The sequence below is a fragment of the Phyllostomus hastatus genome, unplaced genomic scaffold (assembly GCF_019186645.2).
Source record: "Phyllostomus hastatus isolate PE091 unplaced genomic scaffold, TTU_PhHast_1.1 phas_contig_150, whole genome shotgun sequence".
Lineage (NCBI taxonomy): Eukaryota > Metazoa > Chordata > Mammalia > Chiroptera > Phyllostomidae > Phyllostomus > Phyllostomus hastatus.
The window spans coordinates 37,482,024-37,497,798 of NW_025333611.1; the positions used below are offsets into that span (position 1 = coordinate 37,482,024).

Genomic DNA, 15,775 nt, shown 5'->3' on the forward strand with positions numbered 1-15,775 from the left:
TCCGGGGTGGGCTGGCAGAGACCTGCCTCGCCTGTGATTAGCTGGGTCAATGAAGGATGTAGTCAAGGAGAGATTCCAGTTCAGGGGTGGAGCTCAGTCCCAAAGTTTAGGGGCTCCAGGGAACCAGTGTGGGTCCTTGAGTGCAGGAGGTGCAGAAGCCAAGAGTCACTTTAGGCAGTGCCTCTGGAGCCACCTGCAGGGAAATGAGTGAAGGGGACCTTGGGCTGGAGGGGGCACTCTGGCCACTGCTGCCAGCTCTTAGTGAGACATTCAGGATGACCCATCTGAACTCTCCATGGTGTCCACCCCCAAGCGTGTGCTTGTGCATGTCTCTTCCCACCCTCAGCTCGGCCCAGGGACGCAGGCCGGCCCAGGGCTCCCACGAATGCTGGTGAAGGCAGTGACCGGCAGAGGAGTGACAATGCTGGCCGAGGGGCCCTGGGTGTGTCAGGCTTTGAACGTCCTGGCTCCAAGTCTGCTGTTCTTTCCACCTCCTGGAGGAGGGGGTTCCTGGGGGAAAGGACGTGGTTGGGGATGACTCCCTGGTTTGGGGCCTGTGCCCTCTCTGAGGTGGGGGACTTTGGGGGAGGTGGTTTTAGGGGAAGATGAGTGGTTCAGTATGGGGGATGGTGAGTCAGAGGTGTGGCTGGGGCATGAGGAGACCCAGGGGAAGCACGAAGCAGGGCCAGCAGGTGCTGCTGTCTTTCAGGGCGGCCCCGCCTGGATGCTTAGAACCCCTCCCTCTGGCCCTGCGTGTGTTTTCAGCTCTGTGGGAGGCGATGGAGGCGATCATGTGGTGTCCACAGAGGGTCTGTCCTGGTTGGGAAGTCCCCCCGTGCCAGGGGGACAGGGCAAGAGAGCAGGCACTGGGTCAGGCACCCACACCCCACCGTTCAGGGGCTGGAGAGCAGCAGTAACCCCTGGGTTGGAGCCCAGGAAGGTTCTGGGCTCGGAGCCCGGGGAAGCTGATCCTATTCACCCTCCCCCTCACCCAGAGGGCGTCTGAGAACAGGGCCATAAGGGTTCCCTAGGGGAGGACCAGGCAGGCAGGGACAGCTGCGGTGCAGCCGGGAGGGCGGCAACCAGCTGCTGCTGGGGAGACTGGCCAGGGCAGGCGGGGCAGCGTGGCCTCCTCAGGCCCCCGGCCCTAGCGGCAGGGCGTGGGAGCAGGCGCAGACTCGAAGCCGGGTTTCAGGCTTTCATGCTGTGTTAACTGTCAGCTTGGTTAATGTTGAGCAGGTGGGGGAGGGGTGCTGCCAACTCCCTCGGTGACAGCTCCAGGTCACGCATGTGCACAGGGGACAGTCCTGTCTGGTAGACAGTGCCGTGCAGACTTCTCTGCCCACCAGCGCTCATTTGCACCATCGCATACACGAGATGGTGCCATCGGGCCCCTTGGTCCACCCTGAGGCAGCTGGAGGTGGGTCAGTCTGTTGCCTAGGCAGAACTTCCAGCTTGGGGGTTCCTCCACCCTGTTCCCCCTCCATCCTATGTGAAGAAGACACCAGGCACATGGATGTTTACTTCAAAAAATAATTTATAAAGGCCATTTGCTTCTGTCTGGGGGAGGCTTCCTGCTTCAGCTAGAGCACAGGGGTCAATGTGCCCTCCACCGAGATGCTGGGGCAAGCAGCAAAGGGGCAGGTGGTAGGGGAGGGTACAGAGGTCCAAGAGCTCTCTGGGTGTAGGGAGCAGGGAGGTTTGGGGTGGCCCTTTGGCCAGGTCTGCTGACCTCTGGAACCGGGACCACGCACCAAGGCCCAGGAGGCCAAGCAGAGCTCTGCATCCAGTACATGAGAACGCCGAGGGGCCCTTGAGACAGCTTGGAAACTGGGTTGGGAGCCCCAGGCCAGAGCTGGAAGCCTCCACCAGGGACCCCGGGACCAAAGACCGACCTCCCCAAAGCAGAAGTAGAGATCTGGGAAGGCACCCTGCAGTCAGAGGGGGACTATCAAGGTCAAGCACCATGGGGTTGCAACAGAGCCAGGTGGCCCAAGGCTGCTGACTCTCCTGCCGGCTCAGACCCCTGTCCCACCTCGGTTCTGCATGCCAGGGAAGGGGCAGGAGCTGGGCCCCAGGGGCAGGGGGTCGTGGCTGAAGACAGAGTCACTGGAAGAGCAGGTGCTGCTGGCATCCCCACCGGCAGGGGCATAGGGTCCAAAGGTCAGGCGGAGGTCCAGGTACTGTGGGGAACAGTGCTGGTCAGCCCTGATGGCTCAGAGGAAGCCCACAGGGCAGTGGGCAGGAGGAGGTCCCAGGACAGGGGAGGAGCCGTACCTCCTCAGAGACGGCCAGCAGGACCTTGTCTAGCGCCTCCACCAGCTGCTTGAAAGTGGGCCGCTGAGAGGGCGCCGCGTGCCAGCACTCCCGCATCAGCCCATACCTGGGGGTGGGGGGGCACGGTTGGAGGGACCAGCAGCCCCTGTAGTGGGGGAGGGGCCTCCTGAGGGGAGGGGCCGAGGCCCCCTCAGAGCAGAGGGTGAGGACTGGATAGTGCTGGGGGGGGAAGCGGGGGCAGGGCCTTACAGCTCTGGAGGGCAGTTCGGGGGCCTGTCCATCCGGTGCCCCTCCCGCAGCAGGGAGAACAGCTCCTCCACAGGGATGCCGGGGTACGGGGATCCCCCGAGGGTGAAGATCTCCCACAGCAGGATTCCAAATGACCACCTGGAGGCAGGACCAGGGCTCATCAGGGCTCAGCTTCCCTGCCTACTCCTGGGGCTGGGATGAGGGTCCCTGTGGGCATAACCCACCAAGAGGGGTGGGGATCGGGGCTTTTTATGGAGGGTCTGGTCCCACTCAGGTCCCAGGGTTATGTAACCTTTTCTGTACTGCCCCCCCCCCCCGCCCCCAGGACTCACACGTCGCTCTGGTGTGTGTAGACCCGGTCAAACAGGGCCTCTGGTGCCATCCACTTGACAGGCAGACGACCCTGGGGGTGGGAGGGCGTCGATGCCAGTCCCACAGGTCCCACCTGCCCCCCTCCCCCAGCCCCGCCCCGCCCCGCCCCCCTCACATTGCTGGTTTTCTTGTAGTAGTCAATGTGGTGGACACCGCGGGCCAGTCCAAAGTCAGCGATCTTCATCACATTGTCCTCTGTCACCAGCACATTGCGGGCAGCCAGGTCCCGGTGGATACACTGGGGACAGGGCAGGGGGCATCACCCATGTGACAGGAGGGGGCAACAGGGTTCAGAGAGGGGACTCTGACAGTCCAACTTCAGGGCCCTACCCTGCCCCACCCAGTAGGCTTGGGAGTGTGTGAGGGTGCAGCGGGGTGTGCGCTATCAGCTCTGCACAGAACCCCGGACGGGAGCTGAGGGAGGAGGGGAGACATTGAAAGTTGTGGAGATGGAGCACTCTTGAGAGCTGCCTACGGCCCACACCTTCCGAGACTCCAGGTACTGCATGCCTCGAGCCACCTGGTATGCGCAAGAGACCAGGGCAGGGAAGGACAGTGGCCCCTCGCTGCTCCGAGGCCCGTCGGGGCTGAGGTCGGGGCCAGGGGGGCGCCGGGCCCGCAGAAACTCCCTCAGGTTGCCCTTCGCGGCACACTCCACGATCACGTACAGGGGCCCTGCGAAGTGGAGGGAGATGGGGGTGCTGCCAAGGCTGCGCTCTGCGCCCCAGCTGCAGAGTCCACCCTGGGCCCACCTCGCCCCACCTTCTTGGGTGCAAACACCCAGCAGGTTGATAATATTTTTGTGTCGACCAATCAGCTTCATCACCTCCATCTCAGAAACCAGGTCTGCCAAGTCCTTGTCAGAAGCGTTGTCTGCAAGGGGGACAGCCAGGGTGACCACCAAGGCAGGCTGTGTGGCAGGAGCAGAGTCAGGAAGGTCTGGGCCTGAGTCCCCACTGGGCTGTGTGGCCTGGAAAGAGTCACCTAGCCTCTCTGAACCTCGGGGTTCTCTTGTATGAAATGGGACAATGGCTCATGCCCCATGTCTGACAGTGCTTGCAAGGATTCAACGAGATCAAGGACCTGGAAGCGTTAGCCTGCCAGTGAGGGGCCCGGAAACAGGAGAGGGGAAGAGCTCTGGGTGGGAAGGAAGCGAGTCTGCAGGGCTTGGCGTCAGTCCCTGAACAGGGTAAGAGCTCTTGGGGGCGGAAGGCAGGCTGGCGCCCTGAGGTCTGTCTGACCAGGGCCTGGCGTCCATCCGGCCTGGGAATCCAGGGAACTGCCAGTGGGGCGAAGCCAGGGGAGGCCTGGAGGAAGGCTTTGGAGCAGCGGCTGGGCCCCCAGGGCTGACCTGTGGCCCCGGGCCAATGACATGCCCTCCCCGCCAGACCTCACGGACCACATTTCTCAATCCCTGCCTCCGGGAAAGTACCAGGTGGCCCCAGCTGTGCAGAGAGGAGGGCCGGGGTGGGGGCGGGGAGCAGAACAGTAGTTTGGGCCACTCTTGTAGGGAGGCCTGGAGGACGGCAGTGAGAGGCCCCCATGGTAGACCCAGGTGGGTGCTGAGCACCTTGAGGCTCCCGCTTAGGAGCTGGGACTGAATTTAAAGTTGGAAAGGCTATTCCAGAGCGGTAGGCCCAGGGGAGGGGAGGCTGAGGGTGTGATTCCAGGGCAGTGAGGTTGCTAGAGGCCAAGGCTTACCTAGGGCCAGGGCTGACAGGGGGTATCAAACCCCAGTCACCCCAAATCTTTACAGTCACCACCACCCCAGTGGCTGAGATGGCATGCACCAGCACTTTCTGTGGACCTTGGGCTCGGAGGACATAGGCTCAAGTGACTTGCCAGGGTCAGCAGCGGAGGTGGGCCCCAACCCAAGGGTGGGTTTGCACAGCCTCTCCTGGCTTCTAGGAGATCCTTCAGTCAGTCCCAGCACCTTCCCCAGGCTGCTGCACTCACCCTTGAGCATCTTGACAGCCACCGTGCTGGCGTGGTCAGGCTGGGCTGGGTCCATGCCGAAGGCCTCTGCGCGCACCACCTGCCCGAAGCAGCCCTCGCCCAGTGGCTTCCCTAGCACCAACCTAGAAATTGAGAAAGCTGAGCCCTGGGCCACCTGGGTGGCCTTCCTGCCTGGAGCCTGCACCGCACCCTCATACTGCACTACGTACCTGTCCCGGGGGAACTCCCACAGTGGGTCCAGAGGGAGGTCGAGGCTCACAAGGCCGGCGAGCAAGGGGGGGCCACTGGAGGAGAGACGGACGCCCCGCACCAGGGAGGAGCTCGACTTGGCCGAGGAGCCCGACTCCAGGGAGAACTGCAAAGCGGGAGGCTCGGTTGGCCTGCTGGCGCTGAGCCTCGGCGGGACTGCAGGCCAAGAGCCTCACGATGGGACACAGGGGTGGGCACGGCACACTACCTGTCGGGCCAGAGGGAAATGGGACAGCTTCTGCACCGCAGCAGGCTGCCGGGCACGCCGGCCGTGGAGCACCTGCCCACGGTACAAGCCGGCCAACAACAGGAGCACCGCTAAAGCCAGGGAGCCAGCCGCATACAGGATGATGTCCGTGTATCTGGCATTGGGTGCTGCTGCCGTCCAGGTGAGGCCCTCCTCTGTCGGCAGGCAGAAGCACACAGACCCCTAACTGACCAGCCAGTGGTCAGATCGGGTGGGCCCCACACCCTTGACCCCAGGCCCTGACACCCCCCAGCACACACAGGTGCCCACACCCGGAAAGCTGCGGTGACGCCTAGCCCCACATGGCCCTGGGCCATACGGACAGTCCCATGGCAGCATGAAGGGGGACTGTGATATGCAAAGTCCAACACCCAAGCCACACACCATTCCCCAGGCTTAGACCCCACAGGCCAAGGGACAATGTCCACCCAGTGAGGTCATAGCCCACTGCTGGGTCACCATAGGAGGCTGCAGCCTCTTCTGGCCCCAGGTGCTCACCTGGCAGCACAGTGAGCCAGGCCGACTGGTAGGAGAGGCCAATGGAGTTGCCTGCCAGACAGGTGTACTCGCCTGCGTCCTCGGCAGACACATTCCGAAGGTACAGGACCTCTACCTCTGAGCTGTTGATGTCTGTTGTCTGGGGGTGGGAGACACATTCAGGGCTCACCGCAGGGCCTGGGGCCACACTGTGGCCAGAGAGGGAGCTAGCAACTGCCCTTCCCTAACAGGGAAGGAGGGAGGGGAGGGCTCAGGAACCGCAGGGGCTAGACCTTCAAGACTTGCACATAGGGGAAGCCATCGGCCCCGAAGCTGCTGCCATTGATGACGATGTGCTTCAACCACTGGATGTGGGGCTGGGCGTCACTGTACACCTTGCAGAGCAGCTCCACGTCGCTGCCTGCCACAGCTGTGGTGTTGGCCGGGAGCCCCGCCTGCAGGATGGGCCGGTGCGGGGACCGCTCTGGGGACCGGACCGGGCCGGGCCGTCAATCCTGACCAGTGGCACACACAGAAGCACCCTGGCCACCCACCTCCTACTTTCTCCCAGCTGAAGGAAGTAACTTTCCTGATATACAGCTCAGACCCTGTCCGTCTCCTGCTAACCCTGCTTAAACCCTCCATGGCTCCCCATTGCTTTTGGGGTCAAGGACAACTTCTTAGCCTAGACGTTAAAACCATCCATGGCCTGGCACCCCACACCCTAGGCACGTGCCTTCCCACCAGCACAATCTATTCTTTACCCCTGAGGCTTTCATTCAGCCGTGCCCTCTGCCTCAGTGTCCTCCCTGCTCTTCTCCTTGGCTGATCCCTGCTCCCCCAGGCCTGCGGATACTCTGAGCAGCTGGACCGAGCCATAGAAGACTGAGTCCATGTTTCTGGCCAGACTGGGCCCTGCCTGAGGGTGAGGTCTGGGCTCCCGCCCCCCACGCTGCCTGGCCTGCCCATCCGCTCACCCAGCACATCCAGCAGGTAGCTGTAGCGGATGCTGCCCAGTGGGTTCTCCACGAGGCAGGTGTACGTGCCACGATCCGAGGGCACCACGCTTTCCATCACCAGGCTCCAGTGCTGATGGCGCAGCTGGGGGCAGGGGAGGGCTCACGAGGGGCCACCAGCCAGTGCCCACCCAGGGAGAAGGGGCGGGGAGAGTGCAGGCCAAGTCTAGGGACTTTCAGACAAAGGAGGAGATGACTCCAAGAAGTGCCTAAGCTGTGAGTCTTAGCTCGGCCTTCTCCCTGTGCCACCCTGAGCCAGGCTCTGGCCTGAGTCTCGGCTTCCTCATCACAGCTGGGAGCTAGCCCTATAGGGTCTTGCTGTGAAAACAAGCTGCCCAAGCTTACTGATGCTGGTCAGTGATCCTTCCCCCTTTACAAATGGAGTCACTTAAGCCAAGGGGCTAAGTCACTTGCCAGAGAGTGGCAGACTGGGGACTTGAACCAGAGCTGCCTGTGTCCACAGTCCATGCTCCTCCTGGGGCCACGCAGTGGCCTTCCTCATTGGAGCAGAAACTGGGGGGTTGATTTACAGGTTTGAGGGAGCTGATGGGAAAGTGAAAGTGGAGGAGCGGGTGGCCCAGGGCCCTGGAGGCTCACCCGAACACCTCCGATGCGATGCTCCCCGTGGAAGTCCTGTCCATCCTTGAGCCAGCGGATGGTGGGCACGGGGTTGCCAGCAGCTGGGCAGCGGAACTTGACGGTGTTCCCAGCAGGCACTGCATGCAGTTTCTTCTCCATGCGCTGGGGGTGTGTCCAGTAGGGTGCTGGAAAGGAAGGGATGACTTATTGCCCCCAGGATGACCACCTGTTTCCACACAGGTCTCTTCTCAGGGACCAGCTGGGAGGTAGGGAAATGAGTCCTCAAGGACTTCTACTGACCATGCTGTGGGTAAACGTGCCTATTCGAAGGGCTGCTGTGGGCCTTGGGGTCCTCATCAATGTTGCTGGAGGTCAAGGAGTCTGTGTCAGGGACAGAGGGAAGCATGTGAGGCTCAGGATGGGGAGAGTCTCTTCCCAGGTGCCCGTAGCCCCTGGCAGACCCCTTACCATCCACTGCCAAGGTAACGTTGTGCAGGACCAGTGTGGAGCCTCGTGCCAGGCAGAGGTAGTGGCCAGCATCTTCGGGCAGGAAGCTGGCGATCTCCAGGCGGCCTCTCCAGCCTCGTACCCGGCCAGCAGGTGCCAGGCGGCTGCCCTCCTTGTACCAGTGGCCACCACGCTCACCCCTCCCACAGCACAACTGCACAGGCTGCCCCAGGGTCACAGTCAGCTCCTGCTCTTGCTGCTCCAGGCTGGGGGCCAGGCAGGGCTCTGGGGGCCGAGGGCAGCGTCAGTAAGCCCCATAGTTCCCGCCATGGATGATGTGCCACATGTGCAGGGCACAAGCACCTGAGATGCATGCTGGATACTTACTGCCTCTCAACACACACAGCCACATGCTGCAGATGCTACGTGCAGGGTGGTGGTCACGCCCTGATACACATCACACACTCAGCAGGCAGCACCCCACTGGGCTGGATGAGACACCGTCCAAGCCACACACACACACACACACACACACACACACACACACACGGCACATGCCACACCACTCCAGGCCATGCCACCCTTGCAGTGCACACACCACACTGGCTGCCTGGGTCTCCCCGGCCTCATACACAGTGCACAGGCCACACACGCACAGCCATGGGGCTCACCCTGGGCCCTGCAAGGCCAGTCCTCTCTTGTGGATACAGAGACAGGCAGGTGCTTTCTGGGAGCCAGACACTTAGTCTCAATGGTTGGGCTCTGTCCTGCCACCACCGCGGCCCCAGGGCCTGGACCAGGATCCTTTCCAGCTTCGCTCAGCCCCCTCTTGGTGCCCACCCTTCCCACCCCTGCCACCCTCTCCCACCTCAGAGGTCATACCCAGCTCCATTTCCTCAGAGGCTTCAAAGGACAACACTGGAGTCCAGGACGCCCCCAGGAGGACCCCCAACATGGCCAACAGCTGCTGCATCTTCTTCCTGCTGCTTACGGGGCCCCCGCTGGGCTTTCTACCTGTGGCCTTCCTGAAACAGAGGAAGAGCTTCTGCTTCACATGCACCGTGGCTGGCACAAGCCCCCTATTTTGCAGACGAGACTGAGACAGGAAATGTGTGGCCACCTGTCCACGCCTGAGGCCAGGCTGCAGCTGAGCAGACTGGAAGGTCTGTCCAGGCAGAGCCCGAGGCCGCCCGCAGTAGGTTGTGCAGGGGGTGGTGCAGGGCTTCCTGCTCTCCACCGTCCTGCCGAGACCTTGGCACAGGTTCACAGAAAGGGCAGTTTTGGGATTCTTTCCTTGGAGGCAAGCAGAGAACAGAGACATATCTTCTGCTCACTCTTAGCACACATAATTTTTTTTTTTTGCTGAATAAATGAATTTATTTCTGAAGAGCGAAAAAATCTGAAATATAATACAAGGCCAAACTTTACCATCTGGATGTTATCTGATCTGGTCCCCACTCCTCATTAGCATTGCCAGCACTTCCAAGGCTAGCTTTGGAAACCTCCAGCGGCAGGGAGCTCACTGCCGACAAAGCCAGCAGTTCTTCCTCATTCTGAACCAGACCCGCACCCTGGAGACAACTCTGCTTTCTGTGTCTCCACAACACCATCTGAGGCAACGCAGGTTCTTGTAAAGAATGTAGACTCTGGCCCTGGCCAGTGTGGCTCAGTTGGTTGGGCGTGGTCCCACAAGCCAAAGGTCCCGGTTCGATTCCCAGTCATGGCATGTGCCTGGGTTGCAGGTCAGTCCCTGGTTGGTGCACATATGAGAGGCAACCAATTGATGTTTCTCACATGTTTCTCTCCCTGTCCTTCTCCTTCCCTTTCCATGTCTCTAAAAAAATAAACAAATAAAATCCTAAAAAAAAATAGGAATATAGACTCTGGTGTCTGACAGATCCAAGTTCAAATCCCAGCTCTTACCAACTGGCGTGTCCCTGGCCCTGCCTGGGCCACTGGCCCAACAGGACGGATCTGGGGATAAAAGAGGACGTATGCAGGGTTGGGTACACAGAATGCTAGAATAGTGTCCCCTGACCCTGTCTCCTCCCAGTAACGGTCACCTGGGGTCTGCTCTTAGCCAGTCACCTCCAGTTCCTGTCAGGTGTGATGTACACACCCACCCCATCTGTTTACTCTCCTCCAAATGCCACCAAAGATGTCTCCTTCCCCTCAAAGCAACACTCAAACCTGAGCATCAGCTGGGGCAGGGGAAGAGGGGGCCAGGGACCTACTGGCTATTAGGTTATTACCTGGGGATTGGTAATAGTGGGAAGGCACTGATATCTCTGGATTTACTTCACCCAGAAAGCCCACCACACCCTCTTTCCTCAGCCACTGCCCTATCCAGCTCTGGCTCTGAGGGAGGGGGTGCTTAGCTCGTCCTGGGTAAAGCTGCTATCTTCTTCTTCCCTGGGTTGCCCCTGCAGCTGGAGCATGGTCTCTGTTCATCCCGTCTCCTGACCCCTGCCCCACTCCCAGTCCATTCTGCCTCCTCAATCCCTCTCCAGTCCATTCCCACCTCCCCCGCCTGGACCCAGGGAGGGCTGAAGTTATCACTAGCGTGGATCTTTGCAAACATCTCGCTGTGCTCTTCAGGCTCCATTCTCCAGCAGGTTTTTAAAAAAATTACAAGTCTGGCCCTGACCGGTGTGGCTCAGATGGTTGGGCATTGATCCACAAGGTGAAGGGTCACTGGTTCGATTCCCAGTGAGGGCACAGTCCAGTAGCAGTGCATGTGGGAGGAGGTCATTCAATGTTTCTTTCACATGGATCGTTCTCTCCCTTTCTTTCTCCCTCCCTTCCCCTCTCTGTCTAGGAATGAATAAATAAATCTCTAAAAAAAATTACAAGTCTGCCATGTTGCCCCACCCCACTAGCTTCCAGGAGGGAGGGTCCATGCCACACTGCTTGTGCAGCACCCTAGGCTTCCCTGCCTGCCTGGGCCAATCTTGGTACCCCCCCCCCCCCCCACTGTCTGCCCCTTCAGCACTGAAACCACTGGCTTTCAAAACTGGGTTCGTCTTCTCTCTTGACCATACCTCTGTGCCCCCATTTCTCTTCACCCGGCTCACATGCCACTCTTTGCGCCCACCCCCAGCTTCTGTGGCCATTCCTCTGTAAAATCCCCCACCTCCCTTCTGCAGGGAGCTCAGCTCTCTGGGTCCACAGCTGCGGTTGGGAGGGGTGGTGAGGAGCTCCGTGGATGTCATTTTCACCTCCAGGCTACCCTGACCTCAGCACGTCAGGGTCCATAGTAGGATCACGCGCAGACAAGGGAGCGAAGGGCTTGACTTTGGTGCTAGGCAGTCCTGGGTTCGCTTCCAGCCTCCCGCACTCAAGTGCTGGAGGACCCTGGGCAAATGACTGCACCTTTCGGAGTCTCATCTTTCTCATTTCTACTCAAAGCGCGCAGACGCTCCAGGTGAGGGACTGGCGCGCTCTTTCTCCTCCACCCCGTCCCCGCCACCCGGGGGCGAGGTGCAAGTCGGCGGGTCTCTGGCCAGAGCTGCAGACAACATGCCCGCCCCCGCCTGGGTGGGCAATGAGTAACCAGCTCTGCGGTCAGGGTGCTCTTTGGACGGAGCGGGACAAAAGGCCCTGTGTGCGCTGCGGGTTACTGATTTACCGCCCCCTTCACCCCCCCTGCCCAGCGGACGCCCGGGTCCCCAGCGCTGGGAGCGGGCAGCTCCAGGAGCCCCATCGCCGCTCGCCCCCTGGCGGCTGGGAGCGCAGCCTGGGTCCGCACTGGGTCCCGGCTCACCTGCAGCCTCCGCGGGCCAGCTCCCGGGACAGGGACCCCGGCTCGCCTGGGTACTCCGCGGCCTGGGTCCTACCTTCTACCAGCCGGGACCCCGGAGCCCAGCTAGGATGGCGGACTCAGCCAGGGCGCTCCTCCGCCCGGGGCTGGAGAGCTAGGAATGTACCCGCAAAAGCCGCGTGGCCGCAGGCGTCCCAGCGCCCCGCCCCCGGCCCCGCCCCCCTTGGACCAGATCTCTCCTGACAGCGGCGTGGCTGCGGGCCACACAGAATCCCACCCACCTGGAGACCAGTCCCCGAACCCAATAGCGCGGAGCTACCGGCAGGATCGGCCCAGTCCCAGGGCTCCGCCCCAGCCTGCACCTTCCCCCTCAGACTCTCCTCTTTTGCCCCACCCAGGCCCGGCTTCGAAGCTGTAGTCCAGGCTCTACCTCCCGCTCGTCAGCCCTGGGGGACGAGACCCAGCAGTCCGCACCCCCGCCGCCTCTGCAGACCTTGGCCCAGCCTGGCTCCTCTGTCTTCTGCGCGATCGCCAGAGAGAGGCCGGCGCAGCGCTTCTGCTCCCATCCCCACACAGTCTTTGCACAATCTTCAGAGTTACCCTTAAAATACAAATCTGACTACCAGCCACAGCGATCCCTTTCAAACTTTCCAACAGCTTCCTTTAAAGGCCCTGGCTGGATAGTTCGGTTGGTAAAGTCGTCCTACCGATAAGCAAGGTTGCTGGCCAGTGCACGGGCAAGAATCAACCAATGAATGCATAAATAAGTGGAGCAACACATCGGTTTCTCTCTTTCAATCTCTTCCTAAAATCAAAACATAAATTTAAAAAGTTGAAAAAAAGATCCTTGGCATCGCCCCCCCCAAGTCTCGTCTCCACTGCTTCCTCGCTCCCGCAGTACCTCCGGGTCTTGGCACTTGTGTTTTCTGCCTCCGGGAAAGATCTTTCCCCTCTAGGTCCTCTCTTTCTTAGGTCTCAGTTCACTTCCGCAGAGAAGCCCTCTGGACTTGCCAGGTTCCTCTTTAGATCTTTTCTCCTGTGAGCATGGAGAAAGAAACGGGAGTGTGGGGGCGGGGCGCGGTGGGGCAGGGGAGGTGGACCCGGTGGTGAAGTGGTTCCTGGCGCAGACCGCAGGGCTCAGTCAGCACCAGCACCCGTTGCTTTGGCGAGTTACCGTACTCCCTCCGAATCTTCATTTTCTCTGCAGGAGAGCAGTTGAATTGATAGTGTACCGTCCTCAAGGGGTTGAAAAAAGTGGACACGTTAGTATGTGCAAACCTTTAGAACACTGCTTGACTTAGATGTGCACTTGCTTCGTAATGCTAGCTGTGATTATTCCTTTATTTTTTCTTAATTTTTAAAAATCTTTCAATTACCACTGGCATACAATGTTATTTCAGGTGTATGACATATCAAGTGGATATTTATGTAACTTACGAAGTGACCCACCTGACACCATACATCGTTATTACAATATTATTGATTGTGTTCCCTGTGCTGTACGTTACACTCCCATGACTATTTTGTTTTTTTAAGATTTTATTTACTTATTTTTGGGGAGGGGAGAGGGAGAAAGAGAGGGAGAGGAACATCAATGTGTGAGAGACACGTGGATCTGCTGCCTCTCACACAGCAATAACCCAACAGGGGACCTGGCCTACAACCAGGCATGTGCCCTGACTGGGAAACGAACTGGCGATTTTTCCATTCACAGACTGGCACTCAGTCCACTGATCCACATCAACTACGACTATTTTGCAATTGGCAATTTGTAGGTCTTAATCCCTTCACCTTTTCCACCCATGTTCCCAAACCCCAACCGTGTGGCAACATCAAAATGTTCTATCTATGAGTTTGTATCTGCTTCTGTCTTGCTTGTCTATTTATTTTTTAGAATTCATGTATAAGTGAAATCATATGGGATTTGCCTTTCTCTGTATGACCTATTTTGCTTAGCATAACACTCTCCAGGTCCATCCATGTTGTTGCAAATGGGAAGATTTCATTTTTTTAATGGCTGAGCAACATTCCATTGTATGTATGTATCACATATTCCTTATTCATTAGTCAACTGAAGGACACTGAGGTTGCTTCCGTATCTTGGCTGTTGTACGTAACACTGCAGTGAACTGAGGGCTGCATATGTAGGACCTGCTACTTGTTCCCATATTCCAGAATTGTGTCTAAACAGTTCATTTTGGAAATAGATGGCAGACTTTGCCGCTATATCTCAAGAGCCCAGTATAGGGTAGGTGCCCCCCAAATTGCTCCACTCCACCTGGTTCAGGTTCACCTTACCTGTGTAACAGTGGAACATTGTAACATTGCGGAAATCCTACCTACCCCATGATTCTTCTGACGTTGTTTCTGTGAGTGTCTATTCTGACTAATGTGTAGCTGGTAGATGAACAGCATGTTTGTGTAAGAATCCTAGGAACTAGTTTCGAAAGATACAGACCCCGGCCTTGAGGCATCCCAGCTGACCTTCGTCCATGGAGCCCCGATGACCTGAAGCTGGGACGACTAAGCCAGGAAGACACGCACCGGACCTCCGCTTCTCTTATCAGTGTGGACTGTGCTCTTCTGCACATAGAGCACTTTTCAGCCCCCTCCCTGGATCTCCTTGTTCTGTCCCCCCTCCCTCCTTACAAACACCTCTGCCTCCACGGAGAGGGGGAGATGGGCTTTGTGACAGGAGTCCCCCCACTTCCAGGTGGCCAGCACCTGAAAATAAACCACTTTCTTTTACATCAGCACCTGCCTCTCTTAGCAGCAGGCAGCCAGACCTGCTTCCGGTTACACCTGCAAGCAGTTCTCTCTGGAGCATTTAGACAGTACCCAAATGGGAGGTCAGCCGACCTTTGACCTGTGCCCAACCCTCACCCGAGGTCCAAGCCCTCCACTCCTCTGAAGGCTCCTGGGGGAGAGGGGGAACCCTTCAGCTCGGGTCTTAGTTTACCTCCCAGTTAGTCCTAGGCCGGTGGAGACATTGGCCATGGGAAGCAACTTCCTTTCCCATTGTTATGCCAAGAAGCCTCGTCTCTCGCCCTTAGTCCCCGGGAAGCGGGGGCGGGGTGTGGCGTGCGTCAGGAGGTGACGGCTTCCTTTGCATAACTAAAAGGCTCATTAAAGTGATTTGTTTCTTTTATCTTTCTTTTCCTTCTCAAATAAAAAAAAATGGTCTCCTTCCAAAGATAAATCAGAAGGGAATTGGCTGTCTTTTCAAAATAGTTTGTCCCGATTCCTCTCCTCCAGGTCCCTGTTTGCTGGAGCACCCTGAAAGGTCGAGGCTCCTGGCACTGGGGGTGCCCAGCAAAGGGGAGACTCCTGCCCAGAGGGGGACCTCACCAGACCCCCTGGACTCCTGGAGAGACTCAGCCCCCACCTCTGGTCTTCTGCCGGCTCTCTAAGTGAACGTGGCTGTTGCCGGCAGTGTGAGCTGCCAGCAGCAGCTGGACCCCACACATATTTTATTCAGCTTCCAGGCACTTTCCAGTTTCCCTGAACCAAAGGTAAGGGCTGCCTCCAGAGATGCCCAAGTTCCTTAGATTGGTGCCCCGCCCCCCCCCGCCCCCACATCCCGACATCCCTCGTCCAGCCCCCTTTCGCACTTACACCTCACAGGCTGACCCCGTGCGGAGTCTGACACTCTCCCAAGGTCATTCACCCACTCGTTCTTTCACCAGCTGCTCGTTTTGTGGCTTGCACTCTTCTAAAGCGGGGGTGGGGTGGGGGGGTGGGAGGCCGAGATCAGACCCTGCCTCTGCCCTGCGAGCAGCTGTAGACCCCGTGGTGGGGAGGGAGAGATGAGTGAACAGCACCTGCGGAGGGTTCCATCCCAAGCATACATCCCCCTCACGGTCTTATTCTCTTGCTAACAATCGTGTCACCAGTTGCATTTGCAGATTCTCTCAAAGACTTTTAATTGCTTTTTATCCTCTCCGGAGGACATCCTTATTGATTTTTTTTTAGAGAGGGGGAATGGAGGGAGAGCGAGAGAGACAAACAGAAACATCGGTGTGAGAGAGAGAAACATCGATCCGTTGCTTTTTGCACGCACTCCCACCTGGAACTGAGCCTGCAACCCTTCAGTTTCCTGGACAACACTCCAACCAACTGAGCCACACCAGCCAGGGCTCAAAGACT

At 58.7% G+C, this 15,775-nt stretch overlaps 1 protein-coding gene across 3 annotated transcripts; it reads right to left on the reverse strand.

Moving 5' to 3' along the window:
- Positions 1–1,517: 1,517 nt before the first annotated feature.
- On the reverse strand, positions 1,518–11,812 carry FGFR4 (fibroblast growth factor receptor 4). Of its 3 annotated transcripts, XM_045827537.1 has the most exons (19): positions 11,633–11,812; positions 9,298–9,703; positions 8,752–8,894; positions 7,891–8,154; positions 7,723–7,803; positions 7,441–7,607; positions 6,805–6,928; positions 6,121–6,311; positions 5,849–5,987; positions 5,312–5,505; positions 5,064–5,209; positions 4,855–4,976; positions 3,661–3,771; positions 3,383–3,573; positions 3,014–3,136; positions 2,859–2,929; positions 2,527–2,664; positions 2,278–2,383; positions 1,518–2,183 (listed from the first exon to the last, which is right to left on the reverse strand). In XM_045827537.1, the coding sequence occupies exons 2-19, from the start codon at positions 9,477–9,479 to the stop codon at positions 2,019–2,021; spliced, it is 2,658 nt and encodes an 885-aa protein (XP_045683493.1). In that variant the 5' UTR covers positions 9,480–9,703; positions 11,633–11,812; the 3' UTR covers positions 1,518–2,018. The 3 variants fall into 3 exon arrangements, with proteins under 3 accessions (XP_045683493.1, XP_045683501.1, XP_045683510.1); XM_045827545.1 differs by lacking the exon at positions 9,298–9,703; XM_045827554.1 differs by lacking the exons at positions 9,298–9,703; positions 11,633–11,812 and adding an exon at positions 8,990–9,125.
- Positions 11,813–15,775: the final 3,963 nt, after the last annotated feature.